The 20983-nt window shown below is 53.3% G+C and overlaps 1 protein-coding gene across 1 annotated transcript; it reads left to right on the forward strand.

Moving 5' to 3' along the window:
* Nucleotides 1–3689: 3689 nt before the first annotated feature.
* Nucleotides 3690–20373, forward strand: LOC104692560 (potassium voltage-gated channel subfamily A member 3). Its single transcript, XM_010404627.4, is given in 3 exon segments — nucleotides 3690–3975; nucleotides 3978–6996; nucleotides 15881–20373. Coding segments are annotated over 2 exon segments (1752 nt in total). The 5' UTR covers nucleotides 3690–3719; the 3' UTR covers nucleotides 5474–6996; nucleotides 15881–20373.
* The last annotated feature ends 610 nt before the right edge of the window (nucleotides 20374–20983 follow it).

Consider the following 20983-nt stretch of genomic DNA (forward strand, 5'->3'; position numbering starts at 1 on the left):
GTGACGTTTGTCCATTCTGAGCAGCACAGGAGGGCTCGTGTTTCTGAGAGAAGAAACCTGGAGGGAGTTAAAGCTGCGCTGCCTGGCTGGAGCAGTTGGGGCTTTGCTGCGGGAGGACAGACAATGCATTTGCAGTGCATTAAGGTATTATTGTAACCGCCTTTGGCTGAGAGGTTTCTGATCCTGCGAAATAAAGACGAGCAGATTTGTCCCAGATTTATCAATGGAAGCAGAGTTCCCATCGAAATGGGAGGGAGGGGAGGGAAGGGTGGGTGAGATCCTGCACACAGCTGGGCTGGATTCTGTACGCTCTGCCTGGCTGCTGGTGCTAGCAAGGGAGATTTGGGGGTAGAAGGACAACCCCAAAACACTGCTTGAGAGGTGCTGGGATTCATCAAGAAGGAAGGAAAATTTCAAGGCAGAAGCAGGATGCTAAGGCAGCCCCATGGCTGGGAATAACTGAGGGTGGGGGTAAAGGTCCCACGTGTTTTGTGCAGCTTGTGTCCCCCAGGGGAGGGGTGCTGGGGGGATTCCCCTCATGGTCTGGGTCTGGCTGTGGGAAGAGGGAAGTTGTTTGTCCCCTCTGCTTGGAAATTTGCCCTGAAAAGGCCATTAAGGGAGGCAAAGAGTCATGCTTGCTCTGCTTCCTCATAGAAACTGCATGTGCTGTTCCAGGGCAGCCTGCAGATCATTGCACAGGGGGATTTCTTAAATGGCCGTTAGGAGAGAAATTAAATTTGTTGAGACCAGATGCAGCAGAAGAGATGGATGAAAAAGCAGAAGGAAATTTGCAGAGGGAACACTGGGACATCTCGCGTTAGACAGCAAACCACAGCCTAGAGGAGACGGTTTGGTGCTGCACCGAGCTCCCAGCTTACGGGAAATCTTTGGCCGGGTTGGACACCACGGGGATATCCCTTCCCCTGGGCTTTTATCCCCCTGCCCTTGTGCTCAGACCTCCTGGTTTTGAAGCCTGACCCAGACCACCTCTGTTTCTGCCTGACAAATGCTGGGCTTGCTGCAGCTCCCGGATGCAAACCCCTGCAGAGAACGCGTGTGGGGCTGCCGGGGGCTCACAGGGGAGGTGATGATGCTGCTGCAACCCCGATGCTGCCCCAAAGCTCGGCTGGGGACCCAGGGGAAGGCAGGAGCTGAGGGGAAGGGCTGGGGAGGATCTGCCCCTCGGCTGCTCTCTGCCTGCAGCGCTGCTGCTCGCCTGGCACAGCCTAATTGGCTTTGATAGGATTACAGGGAAGCAGCGGAGGAATAAACAGGGCCAGGAGGCCACGACGCGCTGGGGCCGCCGGCTCCCAGAGAAATCCCAGCGCGACGCCCGACCGGAGCTGCCGGAGCTCAGGGGTTAATGTCTGCTGCTGTGCTGCAGCTATGGGGTAAGGGCTTAATCCTGCTGCTTCGAAAGGAAAGGCTTTTCCAAGCAGCATCCCAAAGGTCTGTGGCTCTCTCGAAAATTCCTGATGGGTTTGCCCCTGACAGATCCAGAGTAAATTATTGCAATTTTGGAAGTTACACCTTGTGCCTCGAGCTTTGTGTCCTCAATAAATGTTTATGGTTTGAGGCAGCCTCATTTGTTTGCCTTAGACCAGACAACACTGATTTATTGGCAGAAATCCTAGCAGGGAAAAGGGATGAGCCAGACAAGTTTTTAACTGCTGCACACATACATGTGGTGAAGGCATGATGGTTATTTCATTTTCATGAAAATGAAGCCTCAGACTTGGGTGTGAACTGTTGCTTCCAGGGGTTTTTCCCAACCTGCAAGCAACAAGCGGAGCTCAAGTGTTAATGGCGCTCCAGGGCTTTGCTTTCTGCCTTGTCTGGGTTTTGTCATGGCTGGGAGATGCTGTGGGGTGGAAGGGAGGAGTGGATGCTCTCACTGGGAGCATGTTGCTGGTCAGCACCATGAACTGCTGCAGGAATGGTGGGGGAGCAACTCCCCAACTCCCTCCTCCCAGGAGATCCACACCCTCAAGAAAAACAGGTCTCAAAAGTGGGGCTTAAAGCCAAGGACGGAGGTGGCAACAAGGGGCTTGTGTCCAAGTCTGGGGTGGGGTGATGTGGCCTGGAGATGACTGTCCTTGCGTGGGGCGTGGGTGCACATCCACCTTCCCATGCCACCTTGCTGTGGCTCCTTCCCTCAGGAATCCTCCTGGGTTTCTGGTGGCAGAGGGGGTTTCCCCTCTGTCAGCAAAGGGGTCGGTGGGCTCAGCTCAGCCAGACCCCATCCTCACTCTTCATCTGCCACGCAGAGTCCGGAGCCAGCTCTTGCACCAACATTTATTGTTGTTCCCTCCCCAGATCTGGGTATTTTGGACAGCTTGTTTCTGATTTAAAGTATAAATAAGATCGATCTTTTCCTCTGTTGTTCTCCCTACCTTCTGGCGGCTGTGCTGCTTAAAAATAAGCGGGATGATGAGCTCAAGTGGGGATGGTGGAGGGGTTTTAACCTCCATCACGGCGGGACCACCCGTCTGGCTCCGGAAGGGAATGTAGCCTCCCTGCTCTCCCCAACCCTCATGGTCGAGCTCTTGGTCCAGTGCAAGGTGTCTCTGCCCACGGCAGGGAGATGGAAGGAGATGAGCTTCAAAATCCCTTTCAACCCAACCCATTCTGTTACTTTTCCCAAGCTGGGAGCTCCCTGAATTGCCTAAACCCCCCTTGGCACGTGGCTGGGGATTAAAGTGCTTCTGCTGTTGGAGGGAGTTGGAAAAATGGGGATCTGGGGCAGAGCTGGGGGTGCAGAGATCAGAGGTTGTCCCTGACGCACATCTCTGGGCATAGGGTGTTTTCCAGGGCTGGGCTCCTGCAGAGGAGGTTTTAGCCTGAAAATGTTGCTTTTACTCCCAATTGAACTATTTACTTAAGAAGATCAATTGAAGGGAGAAATAAAGAAAAAGAAATTGAAGGGGTTTGGCTTTCTTGATGGAAGGTCTGAAATGCAGGTTTGGGTTCAGCCTGAAACCTCCTTGGTAGAGGGCTGGCTCAGCTTCGCTTCTGGGTTTATTTGGGGAGGGGGAAGCACACGGACACACAGAGACACAGACACACACGTGTGCACACACACCCATGCACACACTCTCCTAGGCAGAGAAAAACAATCCCCAGCCTAACCCAGACGCTGATTCAAAACAACTGTTGGTTCTGGCCACGCTGTCGGCTTCCCACTGCCCGCAGCCTCCCACCGCGTGAAACCGTGACTGAAAACCAACCGGCAAACCCCAAAATTCAGAGTCAAAATTGCATTTCACCTGGGGAAGGGCAGAACAACTCTTTCTAGGCAGCGGTTCTGCCAGGAAAAAACCCTCTCCCTGCTTGCAGCCCGCTGAGCAGCAAAGGATGCTCCCGGGAGGAGACTGAAGCCCCTCGGCGCTGGCTGGGGGATGGATGGGGGTCCCCCAGGTAGGGGCAGGGGAGGGGGTGCCCGCAGCTGGCGGGGGGCTGCGGGCAGGGCCGGGGGGCTGGTGGGTGTCTCCGAGAGCGGTGACTGAGTGAGGCGGTGCCAGGGCTGGGGGCGGATTTTTTGAGAAGAGCCTCAGCTCTTCAGAGCAGCGGCAGCCGCTGGAGGAGTTGGGCGGCTGTTGCTCCCTCTCCGCCCGGAGGAGGAGGAAGAGGAGGAAGAGGAGGAAGAAGAGGCTTCGGCTGCCGCCTCTCCGATCCTCCCTCCTCCCCCCCCCCCCCCCCCCTTTCCGCCCCACACCTTTATGGACGAGCGCCGGAGCTTGCTCTACTCTCCGGCCGCCTCCTCCGCCGGCCGGCAGCCGCGGGGCGGCTCGAGCAGCAGCCACCACAACCTGGGCTACACCGAGCAGCCGCCCCCCGCCGCCCCCCAGCCGGCGCCCGAGCAGCAGGAGGAAGAGGGCGAAGAAGGGGAGGAAAGCAGCATGACCGTGGTGGGAGGCGGCGGCGGCGGCGACCCTTTGCTGGAGGAGCCCCAGCATCCCCCTGCGCTGCTCGGGGGGACCGCTACGATCAGCCCCCGGCGCCGGCCGTGCCCGCCGGGCAGCCCGCGGGCGCGGGGGAGCACGAGTGCTGCGAGCGCGTGGTGATCAACATCTCGGGGCTGCGCTTCGAGACCCAGCTCAAGACCCTGGCACAGTTCCCCGAGACGCTGCTGGGGGACCCCCGGAAGAGGATGCGCTACTTCGACCCCCTGCGCAATGAGTATTTCTTCGACCGTAACCGTCCCAGCTTCGACGCCATCCTCTACTACTACCAGTCGGGAGGGCGCATCCGGCGTCCCGTCAACGTCCCCATCGACATCTTCTCCGAGGAGATCCGCTTCTACCAGCTGGGGGAGGAGGCCATGGAGAAGTTTCGGGAGGACGAGGGTTTCATTCGGGAGGAGCAGCGGCCGCTTCCCGAGAAGGAGTTTCAGCGCCAGGTGTGGCTCCTCTTTGAGTACCCCGAGAGCTCTGGGCCGGCCCGAGGCATTGCCATTGTCTCTGTCCTGGTCATCCTTATCTCTATCGTCATCTTCTGTCTGGAGACCCTGCCTGAATTCAGGGATGACCATGACTATGAGGGAACTGGAGGGCCCTTCGGGACAGGCAGTGGCCCTCTCCCACCTGATGCCTTCACCAACTCCTCATCCTCGGCTGTTTCCATGGTGTCATCCTTCACCGACCCTTTCTTTGTGGTGGAGACTTTGTGCATCATCTGGTTCTCCTTCGAGCTGCTGGTCCGTTTCTTTGCCTGCCCCAGCAAGGCCACCTTCTCCAAGAACATCATGAACATCATTGACATTGTGGCCATCATCCCCTACTTCATCACGCTGGGCACGGAGCTGGCTGAGCGGCAAGGCAACGGCCAGCAAGCCATGTCCTTGGCCATCCTCAGAGTCATCCGCCTCGTCAGGGTCTTCCGCATCTTCAAGCTCTCCCGGCACTCCAAGGGGCTGCAGATCCTGGGGCAGACCCTCAAGGCCAGCATGCGGGAGCTGGGCTTGCTCATCTTCTTCCTCTTCATCGGCGTCATCCTCTTCTCCAGCGCCGTTTACTTCGCGGAAGCCGATGACCCCAGCTCGGGGTTCAGTAGCATCCCCGATGCCTTCTGGTGGGCCGTGGTGACCATGACCACCGTGGGCTATGGGGACATGCACCCCATCACCATTGGGGGCAAGATTGTGGGGTCTCTGTGCGCCATCGCGGGGGTGCTGACCATCGCTCTGCCCGTGCCCGTCATCGTCTCCAATTTCAACTATTTCTACCACCGGGAGACGGAAGGTGAGGAACAAGCCCAGTACATGCACGTCGGGAGCTGCCAGCACCTCTCGTCCAGCGAGGAGATGAAGAAGGCTCGCAGCAATTCCACCCTCAGCAAGTCCGAGTACATGGTGATTGAGGAAGGGGCGATCAACCACAGTGCATTCAAACAGGCTGCCTTTAAAGCAGGCAACTGCACAACCACAAACAATCCCAACTGTGTGAACATCAAAAAGATCTTTACGGATGTTTAAAACAAACCCAAACCAAACGAACAGCAACAAAATCTGAGGATGCGGTGAAACAATACCAATGACAATACCAATAATAATGCAAAGTGACTGTGTGTCGGTGTTGTGTGGAACATGCACCATCGTCGGTCTGTGTGTGCCCTCGTTTTTATACCTTTATTTTTTTAGATCCTTCCTTTCTAAAGATCCAAAAGTAAAAGGATTTAAAATTCTCCGAGGAAGAGGACAGCCAAAGGGTAAAGAGAAGGAAGATGAAGACAAACCACACTCACTGTCAGAACAGGTGTTTGTTCTGCAACGTGTTGCAGGGCTGCTTTGCTTTTTGGGCTTTTGGGGAACCTCTTGCTTTGCTCCCGAATTTCCCCCCTCTTTCCCTAAGGGCAGCTTGTAGCCGATCTCCCTTCCATCACGTAAGATCACTTGTTGGATTAACAAACCCGGATTGGGTGGAGGAAGGAGGAAAACATGAGGCAGAGCGTACTGGGAGGGGGCTGGGAGGAAATAACCATTTAATTCTGCAGAGAGTCTCTGTTACCACATCGTTAAATGATGCTTAATATTGAAACATGTGATGTGCCATTACAGGCACATCCCAGATTCCCTTTTTCTCCCCATTAGATCATTTATGAAATTCTAATCTGGTCAGAGACCGAGTGCAATCAATGCTGATTTAAATAGAAAAAAACTCCCTAAGCCCTCGTTTTCTATTCTGAATTCCCTTCCCCTATAACCTGATGGAATTATTTCCTCCAATGTCAAGTTTGTGGCCGTGCAGCAGGGATGTGTGCGGGGGGAGGGAGGGGAGAGGCAGACTGGAATGGTTTCGGGAGCCGCTGGCGCAGGGAGCGATGTCGGCGTGGAGCAGGATCCGTGACGGGCTCCTGGCCATGGCTGGGAGCCTCCAGCCCACCCAGCCAGAGACAAAGGGATATTTCCTCCTCTTTTTGCAAAGCCTTTGGAAGACATGCAGCCGCTTATCAGCAGAAGATTAAAGTGGCGAACACGCCTTCCAGCGGAAGTCACTAATTCCGACCGGAGTGATGCAGTTGCCATGGTGACCATGGTTTCCTGGGAAACCCCCAAAGGTTGTCATGGCATCCCTTCTCCCATCCCCCTTGGTCCTTGCTCTTCCCACAAAAAAACCTTTCCAGATGGTTCCAGCTCCTCCATCCCACAAGACATCGTGGCTCGGCACCCCCTTCCTGGTCCCTGCCCTGCTGCTCCTCCCATGTGCCCAACAAAGCGTCCACAGGCAATAAGCACTCCCGGATCCACCTGTCCCTCACCTTGGCACTAAAATCCGGGGATGGAGGTTCATCCTGCTCCACCGAAAACGACCCCAAACCCTGGGGGAACTGGTGCCGATCAGCTGCCAGGAAGCTTGGCCGGGGAGCCTCGGCAGCTTTGTGAAACAAGGGGGACAATAAAAAACAGGATTGAAAAATAACCAAAAATCCCGCCGGGAAAAATCACCGGCTTCATCTTCACGTGTGCGCCAGGGGCCATGGGACATCTGACAGGATCAGGTGAGCTTTGCACGGAGGAGAGTTCAGTGGAGCCATAAAGTAATGTTGGTTTTTTTTGGACAAACCCCATGCTTTTCACTGCTTACTTTTATTCTCCAGCTTATCCTGCCGTTCTCGGGTATTTTTATACACGTTAGATAAAGTGGGATCACATCCTGTAGCTCCTCTGATTGTATTTGCTTTTTAGTGCTGTGGGAGGAGGAAAACCCTGCTGCTTCTGTGCAGCTGGATTGCTTCACTTCTGTGCTAAAAAGGTGATTTCCATGGTTTAGTGCTCCCATCCAGCCCCTGCCATCGGTGAAGGCCAAAGGCAGCTTGGCCTTGAGGGCTTTGGCTCCAGCTCTGCTCAATTTTGCTGGATTTTGGGTAAAGAAAAGCCAAATTCCTCCGAGGTAGCACACGGAACAGGGATGCTGTTAAATACCTACAGCAAAGAGAGATTTGGCCCCAACCTGTGCAAGTCACACCTTTCCCAAGGCTGTGGAGAGGGAGCTTGTCCTGAGAGATGCCAGCCATGCCAAAATCGGAGTTTAGCTGGGATTTTTCCCAGACTTAGAAGGATCTGGATGGTTTGTAGCACTCTCCCTTAGCCACAGTCAATAAACCCAAGAAAAACATCAGAGCCCCTCCTTGGCTGCTGGGGTGGGATGGTTTTATAGGAGCTACCAGAGGTTTCATCAGCTGAGGGTTCAAGAGATGATCTTTATCAGGGAGATGCTCTGGAACATCATGGGAAGGTACAAACCTGAGATCCCTTGTCCAGGGTAACTGGGATTCCTTGTCTAGGATAACTGGGAACATCCCAGTGCGGCTTTTCCCCAGGCTGCCAGTGGGCTAAAATGTCATTTCTGCCTATGAGCTTTCACTTTTTATTGTTATTCTCTTTTATTGTTATTAAATTTTGTTGTTGTTAAAGCTTTCCCACACACCTATTCCTAAAAGGAAGGTTTGAGTTTAAGAGCAGTGGAAACATCTCAGTCAGGAGAGCTGCAGATGAGTTCTGGGTTGGTGTTTTCCCCGTGGCAGCTGCACAGGGTACGGAAACCACATGTTCTCCTGGAAAAGGCACAGGAACAATTTTCAGTTTCTCTGTCATCTTAAATAAGCAGAGACCTTGCAGGTTGTTGGTTTGTTTTCCTGACTCCTCCCTGCCTGGTTTTGTAGGAGCAGAGGAGTTTCAAAGGGATTTTATTGACAGCAAAGAATGCTTTATGGGAGAGGTGACAAGAAAACCACTTCATCCACTAGGGTAAAAGGCAGCTTTGCTCTGGTAGAATCCCAGAATGGTTTGGGTGGGAAGACCTTAAGGACGATCCAGTGCCACCCCTGCCATGGGCAGGGACACCTCCCACTGTCCTGGGCTGCTCCAAGCCCCATCCAACCTGGCCTTGGACACTGCCAGGGATCCAGGGGCAGCCACAGCTGCTCTGGGCACCCTGTGCCAGGGCCTCCCCACCCTCACAGGGGAGGATTTCTTCCATATATCTGACCTAAATTTTCCCCTTTTTGATGTTCAAAAAAATACTTTTCAGTACTGAGCGATATTGCTGAAAAACACAAATTCACTGATGCTCTGTCTTTTAGATGCACCCCAAAAATTGAAAGTGGAGAACTGGTGATATCCTTTGGATGTTCTGCCCTGTTTCTCTGCATCTTCCCTCTCTGCTGTCTCATGGGTACCATTCAGTGAGAGAAACTGAGCCACCTGAGCCACCTGCTCTCGAGGAAGGTGTCCCATTGGCTGGGAGCTGGAACGGGATGGTCTTTAAGATCCGTTCCAACCCAAACCATTCAGTGACTCTGATAAATACCTTCTGTTCCGTGGTCTGACGGCTTCTCTGGAACTGGCTGCTGCACATGTTGTGCCAGGAATTGGAGAGATCCCTGAAACGCCGGGCTCTCCCCAGCCAGCTGTTACTTCAGTGGCTCTGCTCTCCTGCCGTGTGCCCCATCAGGACACGGCAGTGTCTCAGCAGCCACTGGGGAGTTACAGAGGAGCCTTGGAGTCGCCTGTCCCTAATGTGCTTAGAGGGGCAGCATTAGGGGATTAGCATTAGTGGAGCTGCTGTCTGCGAGGCAAAGGGCTTGCCTAGACTCGGCTTATTCCATTAAACGGAGGAAAGGGCATTACCTCCAGCTCCTGGCTGACGGCTCCCAGTACCCCCAGAGCGAGCACAGGGTCCCCGCAGCGCTTGGCAATCCCCGTGTGGTCTCCACCTCCTCCCTGCCCCCCCCCCCGTCCCTTGTCCTTCATCCCTGTCACCTGAGAGACACAGGGACACTGAAGGATGGCAGCAAGGATGGAAGAGGCAGCTCCCACCCCAGGGATGCAGCTCTGGGAGGCTGGAGCTGCCTCCACGGATGCCCTCAGTTGATTGCAGAAAGCTTTGGGTTGAAAAGAGCCTTAAAGAGCATCTTGTTCCAGCCCCCACCCAGGGGCACTGGGTGCCGTAGAGCCTTGTACCTCCTGTTTTCTGCTTTACAGCCCCGCTATCAGTTTCCCTTTCCCTCTGCCTGTATTTTGGGACTTGTTCCCCTGTTTCAGCCCTCGGTGCCGCATTGAAACACGTCCTTGGTGCTGGGGGTGCAGGGACACGCAGCGGCCGCAACCCTGGCCCCTCCATTCAGTACTTTGACACCGCCGCCTTTTTCTCCTGCTCCTTTGCCCTCTTTTTTGTGTGTTTTCAGGCCTGAACTCCTTCAAAAGGTTCTGTTGTTCTCCAGCACAATAGATGCCCTTCGGGTGCTTGGGGTGGCCGGAGCGGAGCAGTATCCATCCCACCCCACGTGTGGACACAGACAAGGGCTGGAGATATCTCTTTCCTCCAGGAGGGTTAAATTTCTTCCCAGGCAATTGTTCCTGTTCTGTCCCTTGACAAAAGGAGCCGTTTTTGGTTTTAATCCCCAGTTTATGGGCAATTAAGCAGCGGCAAAGGGCAGACAAGTGCTTTCCCCGGCAGAGTGGAAGGAGCCAGCCAGGGTCATTGCTCCAAAGGGGTCTCTCCTGCAGGGATGTAGCACAAGGAAAGGGTGTTTGGCAGTGGTTGGTGTGTACGGGGAGCGTTGTGTGTAAAATCCGTTTAATTGTGTAGTTTGGAGCCCTCTCCTGCCAAGCTTTTAAAATATGCATATCTTGGTGCGGGCACACGGAGGCTCCACCGCCGCCGGGTGGAAGCAGGGCTTGGTTTTCCCTATTTTTAAACGCTTTAACAAACGATCTCTGGGTAGGCTGCAAACCTGGCAGTGCAAACAGGCAAGCAGGGTTTAACTGCGACTTATTTTGCCCTCCGGTCTCAGTTCTGTGTGTGCCTGGAAGGAGAGCTCAATGCCCCGGCGTCCTCGTGCCAGGGCGGTCGTATGGGAGCAGGGAAATAGGGGATTTCTGGATGTTGTATGACCTTTGTCATAGATGATCGTTGAGGTCCCTTCCAACCCAAAGCATTTGACGATGCGGTGGTTACAGGGGGCTGTGGGCAGGGCCATACCCAAGGAACTGTCTCACTCCTCTGGAGCCGGCGCTGCTCCCCTGCACCCTCCCCAATGTGGGTGCAGGAATGGGGCTCTCGGCTCGGCTTTGGGGCTGTTGTACAGCTACAGGATGTGTTAAGGATGGGATGTTGCTGCCTTTCCCCGTTTCCCTGGGTGCTGCTTGCATGGCTGAGGTCCAGGCAATCCCGGTGGGTGCAGGGTGGCATCAGCCCTCTGCCCGTGCCAGAGCTGGGAGTTGGGCACTGAGCACCGAGGGATGGAGCCATGTGCTTCTTTTCCTTGGAAACAGTCCTGGGGCTGTGGCCGTCATCACTTTGACGAGGACGTTTGGGGGATATTTTGGGTGCCCTGAGGTGCCTCGTCCCATCTGGGAATCATTTGTCCAGCAGTGGAGGCTGCTTGATCCATTTCAAGGGGGGTGAAGACTTAGGTCAGACTGGCACCAGGAGGAGGGTCCAGCCCCAGCCATGCCTTAGGGAAGAGCCATCCCCTGGCAGGGACACATTCGCTGCCGGGGGATCCCTGCAGAACAGCCCCAGCCCCATCTCCCAGCCCCTCCCAGCTCTTGCTCCAGCCAAAGCTCTCCCAGCTCTGCTGTGCTTGAGCTTGGGGTCCAACCGAGACCTTTGACTCCCGTGCTTAGCTCCCCGAACAGGCCAGTGAGTGACGGTGTCCCTGCCCCGGGGATGTTTGTCCCCCCGATGGCCGCGTGTTGGCTGCTCCGCGCTGGGAAGGCGTCGGGGATCCTGCTCTTTGTCACTCAGGGAATCCCAGTTTTTGCTCCTGAGAAGCAACCTGTGTGTGGAAGGGGGATGTGTGCGGAGTCCCACACCACCCTCACAGCCGGAGCCCTTTTATCGCCGTTTCTGGCAAAACTCAGCCACAAACACAAGCCCCGTGAGCCTCTCTGTGCTTTTCCTCCCGGGATTCAGGTGCTGCTCTGACACCCGCGGGGTTCAGGGTCCGCCTGTGTCTCATCACCGCTCAGAGCCTGAATTTTCCGTGCTGAGGATGCTCGGCAGCCGGGCAGGGAAACCTCCCCGCATGAACCTCCCCGCAGGGCACCGTCACTTTTCTCCTCCTTATGAACCAAGACACGCTCAAATAAATTAGAACATGTCTCCCATCTCCTTCAGCTTCTCGCTGGAGTTAGGAGGAGCCGGGATGCTCCCTGATCACTGCTCTTCCCTGCTCAGAGCGGCAGCAGCCGTTCCCTGCTGGCTCTGCACACTCATTGCGAGACCCCCGGCTCAGCCGCGCCGACGGCAGCAGGCGCTGCTGGGTTTGTTTGGGAATGATTCATTTCCTTGAGACTCGTAATTTCGATGCTTTTCTGAGCGTGTTGAAGCTCTCTTGCTTTGCTCCAGTGGTTGCACTTCATTTTTAGCATCTTTGAACACCCTGGCTGGGCGGGCTGGGGTTGGATGTGTGGCTTGTGAGGGAAGATGAGCCCGTGGCCCCCTCCACTCCCCCCACCAAGGCTGCAAAGTGCAGTCAGGTTTATTTTGAGGCTGACCAGCACCAGCTGCTTTGCTTTGCTTCCCCCAAAGCACCACCATGCATAGAAAAGGAAAATCCTTTAGGGTTTTATCGTGGTCTGCTCAGTGGTGGAAGCACCAAAGGCTCGGCCGTGGCAGCGGGATCGGGGCGGCTGCAGCAGGGTCTGTGCTTGGGGTGAAGCTAAAGGTTGGGATGGGGGACGGATGGGATGAACACACACTTTGCAAAGTGTTTCCTGCATTTGCAGAGAGCTGAGTTTGCCCTCGGGCTTGGTGCAAGGACGGAGCCGCGTGCAGAGCGGGTGGGGGGTGATGCTGAGCTGTTCAGGGGGTTTGGGTTGCAAATCCAGGGAAATGCGTCCCTGCTCCCAGACCTGTGGGGTTTGCTCCCTGGCTTTGGGCAGGTTGGCTCCTCCGTGCCTCAGTTTCCCCATCTGTACATGGCACCGAGCAGCCTCGGGAAGCGTTTGCAATGAAACTCCGTGGAAGGAAGGGGCAGTTTTGAAACACAGAGCAAGAAGCGAGGACTCCTCCAAAGGTTTTATGGGATTCAGCTTTCTTGAGGCTGGACAAGCCTACAGACTCTGTCCTGGGTACCCCAATAATCCCAGTTATTTCCCTTGGCTGGAGGGAAGCCTGAGATTTCACACAGCTTCCCAAACTGCCAGCTCTGCCTTCGGCTCCCCATCAACATCCTCCTTTCCCATGATTTCTTCACTCTGCATCTTCCCTTTTCCACCCTTCCAGCCCATTTCTCCTGAAATCTCTGTGCATTTAGGGTTGAGAACCCTCTTCTCCCTCCTTGCTGGTCTCTGCTTGAAGCTGCCACTGTGTCTCCTGTGCAATTTAACCTCACGCTGTTGCAGCAGGTCAGAAACCAGACACAAGAAATTTGGGCTTAAAATGGCCCTGGCTGCTGAGAGTTTGAGTTTGCAGGGGGGGTGAGGAAGGAGTCGCTGTGAACTGGATGTGGCACTGCAGGCTTGAGGGGTTCTCCACCTCTGCCCGTGCCTCGGTGGGTGCAGGGGCCTGAATGATATTCCACACTTTAAATCCTTCGGAATTAAGGCAGGAAATCTTCTTTGTGCAGCATCAGAAACAAGCCTGGGCTGTTCTGTCCTGGGGCTGGAAATTTTCAGGGATCTTTCTCCCATCCTGGTTGGAAGATGCTCTGAAAAAACCCAGCGAGCCCGAGGAGGAGCGAGTGGGGAACACGCCCTGGGTCCAGCTGGGTTTCTCACTTGGGAAATCTCCTGGGAATTTGGCTTTTTTGGTTTTCTTAACCCAACAGCCACGCAATTCCCTTGAGGAGAGCTTTACACAACACCTTTATCAGCCAAGCGTGGCACTCAGTCAGAGATATCAGTTAATTTGATAAGATCTGTTTTCCCTAACGCTGCATTGATTGGCATCAATTAAATCTTCCTCTTTAATTCTGTCTGAAGACTCTCAGCCATTCCAGCACAGTGTTCCAGATCAGTGACAGATGGCCAGACCCGTTGTTTTTGCAGGTCACTTTGTTTGTCCCTTAAGAAACTGTCCCAAACAGGAGCTGTTTCCCAGTCCTCTGGAAGGACTCAGGAGACGCTCAGTACTTGCACTCCCAGGAGCTGCTTTGCCAGCTCTCAGTGTTTAGATAGAAGTTATTTGGCTCAGCCAATTTAAAAACATCTAATTTTTGTGGCTGCTGTTTAATATCCTCTATTTCTCTTGGGATGGAGAGGATTTCCTCTCCCCAGTACGATGGAAAGACATCTGGATCCCTTCAGGAGCCGGAGCACTGATAGCTCCTGAGTGCTCCTGACTTCTCACTCCCACTGCTGCTCTCGCTGGATTCAGAGAAATGACACCATTGTTAGGCTGAGGAGTTGGCATTTCTTTCTTCACCAGCAAGGATACAGCTTGGAAAGGCTCCAGGTTACCCCAAAGCACTGCATTATTTGCCTGGTGGCGATTAAAATCGTTATTTACCACTTCATCTGGCGAGTCCCAACTCCACCATCACCTTCTTGCCCAGTGGCATTTCCTGGGCTGAAGGTGCTGTTTGGGTCTTGCTGGTGTATTTATTTATTTACTGAGTGTGTAATGCTCCAGTGATCCTTGAGGATCCTGGCAGTTTGGAGCCCTTCCCGGCTGGCAGGTGGGAGGGGTTTAATCCCCCAGCAAGCCCAGTCCAATAAAGCAGAAAGCCCTGTCAGCTTTAAGCCCCAGAACGGTCCTGCTGGCACTTCAGGATAAGCTGTGCTTGAGCAACTGCCCGGGCTGAGATCCTTGCTCGGAGCACTGAGCCCCTCTGGAAGCTCATTTCCCCAGTGCTGCACTGCCTCGCAAGGGGATCTTTGCTCCTGGCAGGGATTCCCATCCCTTTCCTTTCTCTGCTGGATTTTAGCATCCCTGTAGCATCATTGTTACATCCCTACATCCTCATCATCCCTGCAGATGCATTCTCAGCATCCCCAAAACATCCCCATCCCTCCGTCCTTGTCATCCCTGCAGCTTCATCCCTGCATCCTCATCATCCCTGCAACTCCATCTCTGCAATTTCATCATAGCTGCATCTTCATCATCCCTGCAACTACATCCCCAAATTCTCGTTATCCCTGCACCCTCATCTCTGCAACATCACCATCCCTACATCCTCATCATCCCTACATCCTCATCATCCCTGCAACTTCATCTGCAATTTCATCATAGCTGCAACATCATTCTCCCTGCATCCATATCATCCCTGCAACATCATCATTCCTGCATCCCCATTATCCCTGCAATGTCTTCCCTGCATCCTCATCATCCCTGCATCCTCATCATCCCTGCATCCTCATTATCCCTGCAACTTCATTCCCACATCCTCATTATTGTTGCAGCTTCATCCCTGCATCCCCATCATCCCTGCAACATCTCCATCCCTACATCCTGATCCCTGCAGCATCCAGAGAGGGGGCCTCTCCCTCCTCAGTGCATGGATCCCACCTGGCATGTCTCCATCCTGCCTCTCCCTCTGGGGAAAACAGGCTGATTTTGGGGCTGAGCGGGGACCAGGCAGGTCCCGGTGCCTTAGGCCGGGCTCTGAGCTGTGACTGCGGCTCCTCCCAACCTTTCCCTCATCACCGGCTGCTGGTGAAGCACCCAGCTCCCAGAGCCTGTTCTGGGGAGCTGGGGTGCTCCAATTGCCACGGTGGGAACTAAAGGCAGAGCACGGATTTTTTGGAAAATGAGAAGGATAAAAACAGTTGCATTAAATTCTAGAAATTTCAGTGTCTTAAAGAGAGAGCAGAGCATCTCCCTGTGTTAAAATAGGAGTCAGGCTGAGACCCTCGAGTGTAGAGCTAAGGATGCAATTCCAGCACTGCAGAGATTGGGGGATTTTGTGGGCCCTTTGCTGGACACCCCCATCCCCACATCCAAATGGGATTTGGGGTTTGTGCTCTGTGGGAGCGACTGCACAGTCCAAGCTCTGGGAGTGGGATCAGCCCTGGCTCCTCGCATCACCTGGGCTGGGTTTATAAAATCAACCAGTTGCTCAATATCTCATGAATTACATCAGGTCAGAACAAACCCAGCTTGATTAAGATAAAAACACAAGGAAAACCCACTTGGCACTAATTATTTTGGGTTTGGAACTTGCTGTTAATGTGAGATAAGAGTTAATAACCAGAATATATTTAATGAATCTTTTTCCTATCTTTAGCTCACTTTAGACTGTGTGGCATTCAGTCCATTAAAGAATTTTACATAGCAAATTTTCACTTTTCATTCGTGGGAAGTGGAGATGGGAATTTCTCAAGGGGGGGACCAAAGTGCAACATCTCTTCCACTTTACTTGAGAAAAGAAAGAACCTGTTCCTGGTTTCCAAAGCAGCCTGTGCATAAAAGTGGTTCTTTGCTCTGCCCAACAGATCACAGAAGAAGTTTTGAAACGAAGACCTTCAGGACTGTGTTGAGAAATAAAACACCTCCAAGGAAAGGACAAACATCCCAAACATTCTGGACACGGTGACCGACGCTGCCGTGGACCCGACTGACAGAGGGCCGGTCCTCCCCAGCTAAACCCAGTTCATATTCCATATATATACATTTCTATTTATATGTGGGATGTCTCCCACTTCATCTGTGTTTTCTAACAAGTGCATTATGTAGAAGGGAACATCTTTGGAGCCAGATTATCTTCAACTCATGTGCAATATAACGAGACTGAGCAAAGCCAGGAACAAGGAGGAGGAGAGGTGGAAATCACTTGGATGTTATTTCAGTCTTTTTTTATTATTATTTAAAAAAAAAACAGCAACCAACTCTTGAAAGATTAAGCAACCAGAAAGGAAATGTTAAGCAGAGCTGCTAAAACTCAGCCCAAGTGTTTTGCTCGGGGTGGGAGGGAGTGGGGGGAAATTCGGTTGCTGTCGCTGTTCCCTGGCGAAGGCCACGGGCTGTTCTCAGCTCTTCGGGAATCGTTCCTGTTCCATTTTTCTCACTTTCCTGGAAATGCCCTTTATAAGTAGCTCTGTGCTGTACCAAAGGCTGTGATTTACTTTAAGTCCTTATTTAAGGAAGGAACATCTCTGCTGGTGCTGAGGAAAAGAGTGTTGAACAGTTGTGCCTTGCCATCAGGATCACTCCACGAAAAACTAAGGACAAATTGAAATTCCGAGGTGGAAAAGGTCTAAAAATCCAATTCTTGGCTGACCATGTTCCTGCTTCATTCCATGAGAGCCTCTCTGCCCTTGTCTGCACTTCCACAGTACTTCGGAATTGTGGGAATATTATAGGGTTGCCTTGCTAATTCCGTAATAATCGAGAATTCCATCCCTCCTTTGCCTGTTGCTGTTTCATTTTGCACACTGAGGTTCTTGCTGGCAGGTTTAGAGCTCTGGGTTGCCCGTACTGGGCTGGGAAGCTCTTAAAGCTGAGCTTTCTGTAACCTCACTGCTTTTCCCAGGGCTGCATGGATCAATATTATCCTGGTGCCACGGGATAAACGGTCTGTGAAGGGATAAATGCAAATGGCAAAGGGGTTGATGGTGTCTCCTGCTTCTGACTCCCCCTTTTCCCCCTCCCCAGCCTCATCCACCTCCTCACGCTGCCTCCATCCCCGCTTGGAGATTGAAACCCTCCCAGCACAGCCTCCGTCGGAGGAGCAGAGCGAAACTCAGAACAGCGTTGGATTTAAGGGTGAAAATGATGTTGGAGGGACTCGGATGAGCACAGGAACCTCTTTGTCTGCATTGCAATAATTCCCTGGGAATGGTTTGGGAATGTTAATTTGGACTGGACAGAACCAAGTGAACCAGAGCTTCCTCTGAAGCTCAGGGGGAGGCAACAGGAACCAAAATCATTGTGTGTGAAACAGACCCTTGAGCGGATGCTGCTGATTGGTGCCCACGGACAAGCCTTGAGGTCCCCAGCACACACCTGGAAGGTGGAGCAAGGACCACTCTTCCAGAGGGAAGCTCCAAAACCTGGATCCTTCCCCCAGGGGAGATTTTACCTGCCTTTCACATGGAACATCCACAGGAGACACACGTCGGGTGCTTCGAGGCACAGCCCCAGAGAGGATGAATTTAAACCAACCCCTCCCTGGAAGGAAGGCTCAGAAATGGGAAAACTCGGGAATACTCAAGGCAAAGCAGCCAACTGCACCATGTTTCTGTCTTGCAGGAGAGCTTTGAAGGTGAACAAGAACCCTGCACACAAACGTCAGCTGAAATTTGGATTGAGAAATTCCCTTAACGCTGGGAAAGGATGTGATTCTTACAAGGAATGTGTCGACTTTGGTGAGGTCTCATTTATTCCGTTTGTTTTTTGAACACGGATGATTTCTTGGCTGGAATTCCTCCTCCTGCCATGGCAGGTGCACCACTGGTGGTGGAAGCTTTGCTCATGGCAGAAGGGCTTGGGGGACCCAAACACAGAAGTCTCTGGCGCTCTACACAGGTGCAGGTTGGGCAGAATGGGCTGAGATGGTGAGAAAAGAAGCAAAAGTTGTTAAACCCAGCAGTTTTAGCCAATTTAATCAGCTGGAGACTGAAGAGCGGATACGGATCTGGCTCTCAGTGGGACATTGCTCCTCTTGCATTTATTCCCAGCATGGTAGAACCCCTGTGGTCACTGGAGCTGTGGGCAAACGGAGGAGAAAGGGCCGGTGCTGCTGGCACCTGGATCTGTCACGGCTTTAACAGCGCGAGGTGCAGAGGGAGATGGGGATCGGGGACCGGGATTGCTGGAACAGCACATGGAGCAGGTCCCTGAGCCCACGGAGATGAGCAGGGGGTGCCAAGGCTCGACAGGGATGCCGGGGAACCGCGGAGGTGAAACAACCCGCGGTGTGAAATCGATGCGGTGCGAAAGCCGCCTGCACAAATTAGAGCTAATTAGGCAGCGGCTCTCATTAACCTGGTTTGGCCGTGCTCTGCCCGGAGGCCAGCCCGTGGTGGGGGCGGGGAGAGGGAGCTTCTCCATGGGATCTTCCAGCAAATTGCTCCGCCGGCAAATCCCTGCGGCTGTGGCAGCAGCCGGGGCGCTCTGAGCGGGGCTCGTTTGTGCCCCTGGCACAGCCAAACGCCCTCCAGGCGCCCCTCCCCTGTCCCCGCACAGAGCAGCGGTGTCCCCCTGCCTGCCCCACCCCAGCACGGAAATGAATTACTGCTCGGACCATGAACATCTCGGAGACCTTAAACGACCCTTGTAAGGAGACCGGGAAAAGTGCCCGGTGTTCGGGGCTGAGGCTGAGCCGTTCCCGTCGCTGGGAACTCCCAAGCGCTCGCTCTTCCCCATTGGAGGAAGCTGCCGGCAGGCTGGGGGAGATGGAGCAGGGCTTTTTTGGGACATCTCACCTCCCAAACCCCTAAGGAGCTGCAAAACGCATTTGTTTGCAGCCTCCCTGCAGCGTGACAGGTTCGCAGTGTGCTCTGGAGCCTGCAGAGGAGACTGAACAAAGCTTTAGCAGCTCTGAAATCATGAGAGACTGACCCCAAACCCACTTTTCCGCCGTGCTGATGGGTTTGGGCTGCAAACAGCCGCAGGCCCCCATGAGAGGAAGGGGGCCCAGGCTGCCCGCAGAGGTAAGGGCACATTAACAGGAGGAGAATTGATTTTCTGGATTGCAGCACAGACCTGGATCTTGGGAAGCCCTGGTCCCAAAGGTGTTATATTTAGTTTCTTTTGGAACATGATCTAGTAGCCCTTAAAATGGGGGATAGAATGTATCAGTACTAAAGTGATTTTTATTTTTCACCGGTGTTACAGAGAGCTTTTTTATGGCGTGCGTGTGTGTGTGTGTGTCTGTAACATAATGATACCTCATCTGTTTCCGGTAGCCACTTGTTACAGCGTCTCTCTGTTAGGGCTCAAAACTGTATTTTGATTATTAAAGTGGTGGGAAAAACCATATCCCTTCACCCGGTGGGGTTGGTGGGTCCCAGCCACCCCCCGGCCGTCTCACACCGATGATGACAATCTTGCCAAATGCCACCTCCCCTCGGTGTTGTACGTTCTGGCGCTCCGTGCTCTTGGGTTCCTCGTGCTTGGTCGCTGAGCCAGCTGGTTGTTAATGTGCTTTTCCACGATAATTGAGAGTTTGATAGTCTTTACCTGTCAGTCCAGTGTATTAATCCGTGTTGCCACCACTCCGAGCCCGGCCTCGTGCGTGTCACAGATTCCCGTCGTGCCGGCACAGCCGTGTGCAAACGGCAGCGGCAGCGCAGGGCTGCGTTTGGCAAGGGAAGCCAAATTAAAAATGTATCCAGTCGATTAAAAAAACAAAAAAGAGAGCGATTTAATGATGGCTGACATCAAGAGAAGATCCAAAAAATAGCGTGCTTTGATTCCCATAATCATCCCGAGGCAGGCTGCTCATCTTTATTCATAGCCCTTCAAAGCCGTGCTCCCAGACGCCGGAGCAGCTCGGAGCTGTCGTGCTCAGACGCGGCTCTTTAGACGCGGAACACGTCGGCATCTCTGCTCTGTGCCCAGCCCAGCGCCGGGCACCAACCCTTCCCCTTTTAATTTTGGGGTGCAATTAAAGTGATGAGAGCTCTGCTGTTGGCTCCGTGCTGGCGGAGAGGCAGGAAAAGCGAATCTGGGGAGCCGTGGGGTCACGTAAAGCTGCTTCTTTTAATGACGTGTTTTAAGCTGTTTTAAGAAGGCAGCAAAATTAGAAAGCAAAAGATCTCCAAAACTGTTTCAGGGCACTAACGAAGGCTCAGGGGACGTGGCACAGGGACAGGGCTTAACAGCAGGGCTGGAAGGGGCTGTCAGAGGCAGTGAGGGAATACTGGAAAGCTGCTCTGCCCTGCTGGATTTGGGGGAAAAGACAGGATTTGGTGAGGCCCTGGCACAGGTTGCCCGGAAAAGCTGTGGCTGCCCCATCCCTGGAAGTGTCCAAGGCCAGGCTGGATGGGGCTTGGAGCAACCTGGGATAGTGGAAGGTGTCCCTGCCCATGGAAACAGGATGAGCTGTCCCTTCCAACTCAAACCACTCTGGGATTCCATTAATTTGTGATTCTGTGATTCCTGCAGTCCCATCCCAGCCTCTTTCCACAGGCAAAGCCCTGCAGGATTGACATCTCAGAAAACAGCCTCGAGCACGCTGGAGGCTTCATTACCTCTCACACCTGGGTGTTTTCTGAGCCAGGTGTTCAAATGCTGTTATTGCTACTGAATCCTTTTAAAATTAAGGAATTTCTGAGGTAGAGTTTTTCTTCTCTGAGTGTTCCCCGCTCTCCTGCATTGCACAAATCCAGCTGGAAGTCTGTCTCTCAACCTGAGATTAAAGCCAAGTAGCATCTCTGGGTGAATTAAATTACATGTTCTAATCCCCATATTTTCCACCAGCCTCTGATACAGGTAAATTATGTTTCTTTTTCCCATTTTTCCTGGTTTGTCCAAGATGATGTCATCAATGCACCTTTAAAGGGAATGGTCTGAAATGGTTCTGACTGGTGCTGTCCAGAACACATCTCTGACTGTTGCAAGACCAGGCACTGCTGCTGGGTTTGAAATGCATC

Source organism: Corvus cornix, chromosome 26 (assembly GCF_000738735.6).
Source record: "Corvus cornix cornix isolate S_Up_H32 chromosome 26, ASM73873v5, whole genome shotgun sequence".
NCBI lineage: Eukaryota > Metazoa > Chordata > Aves > Passeriformes > Corvidae > Corvus > Corvus cornix.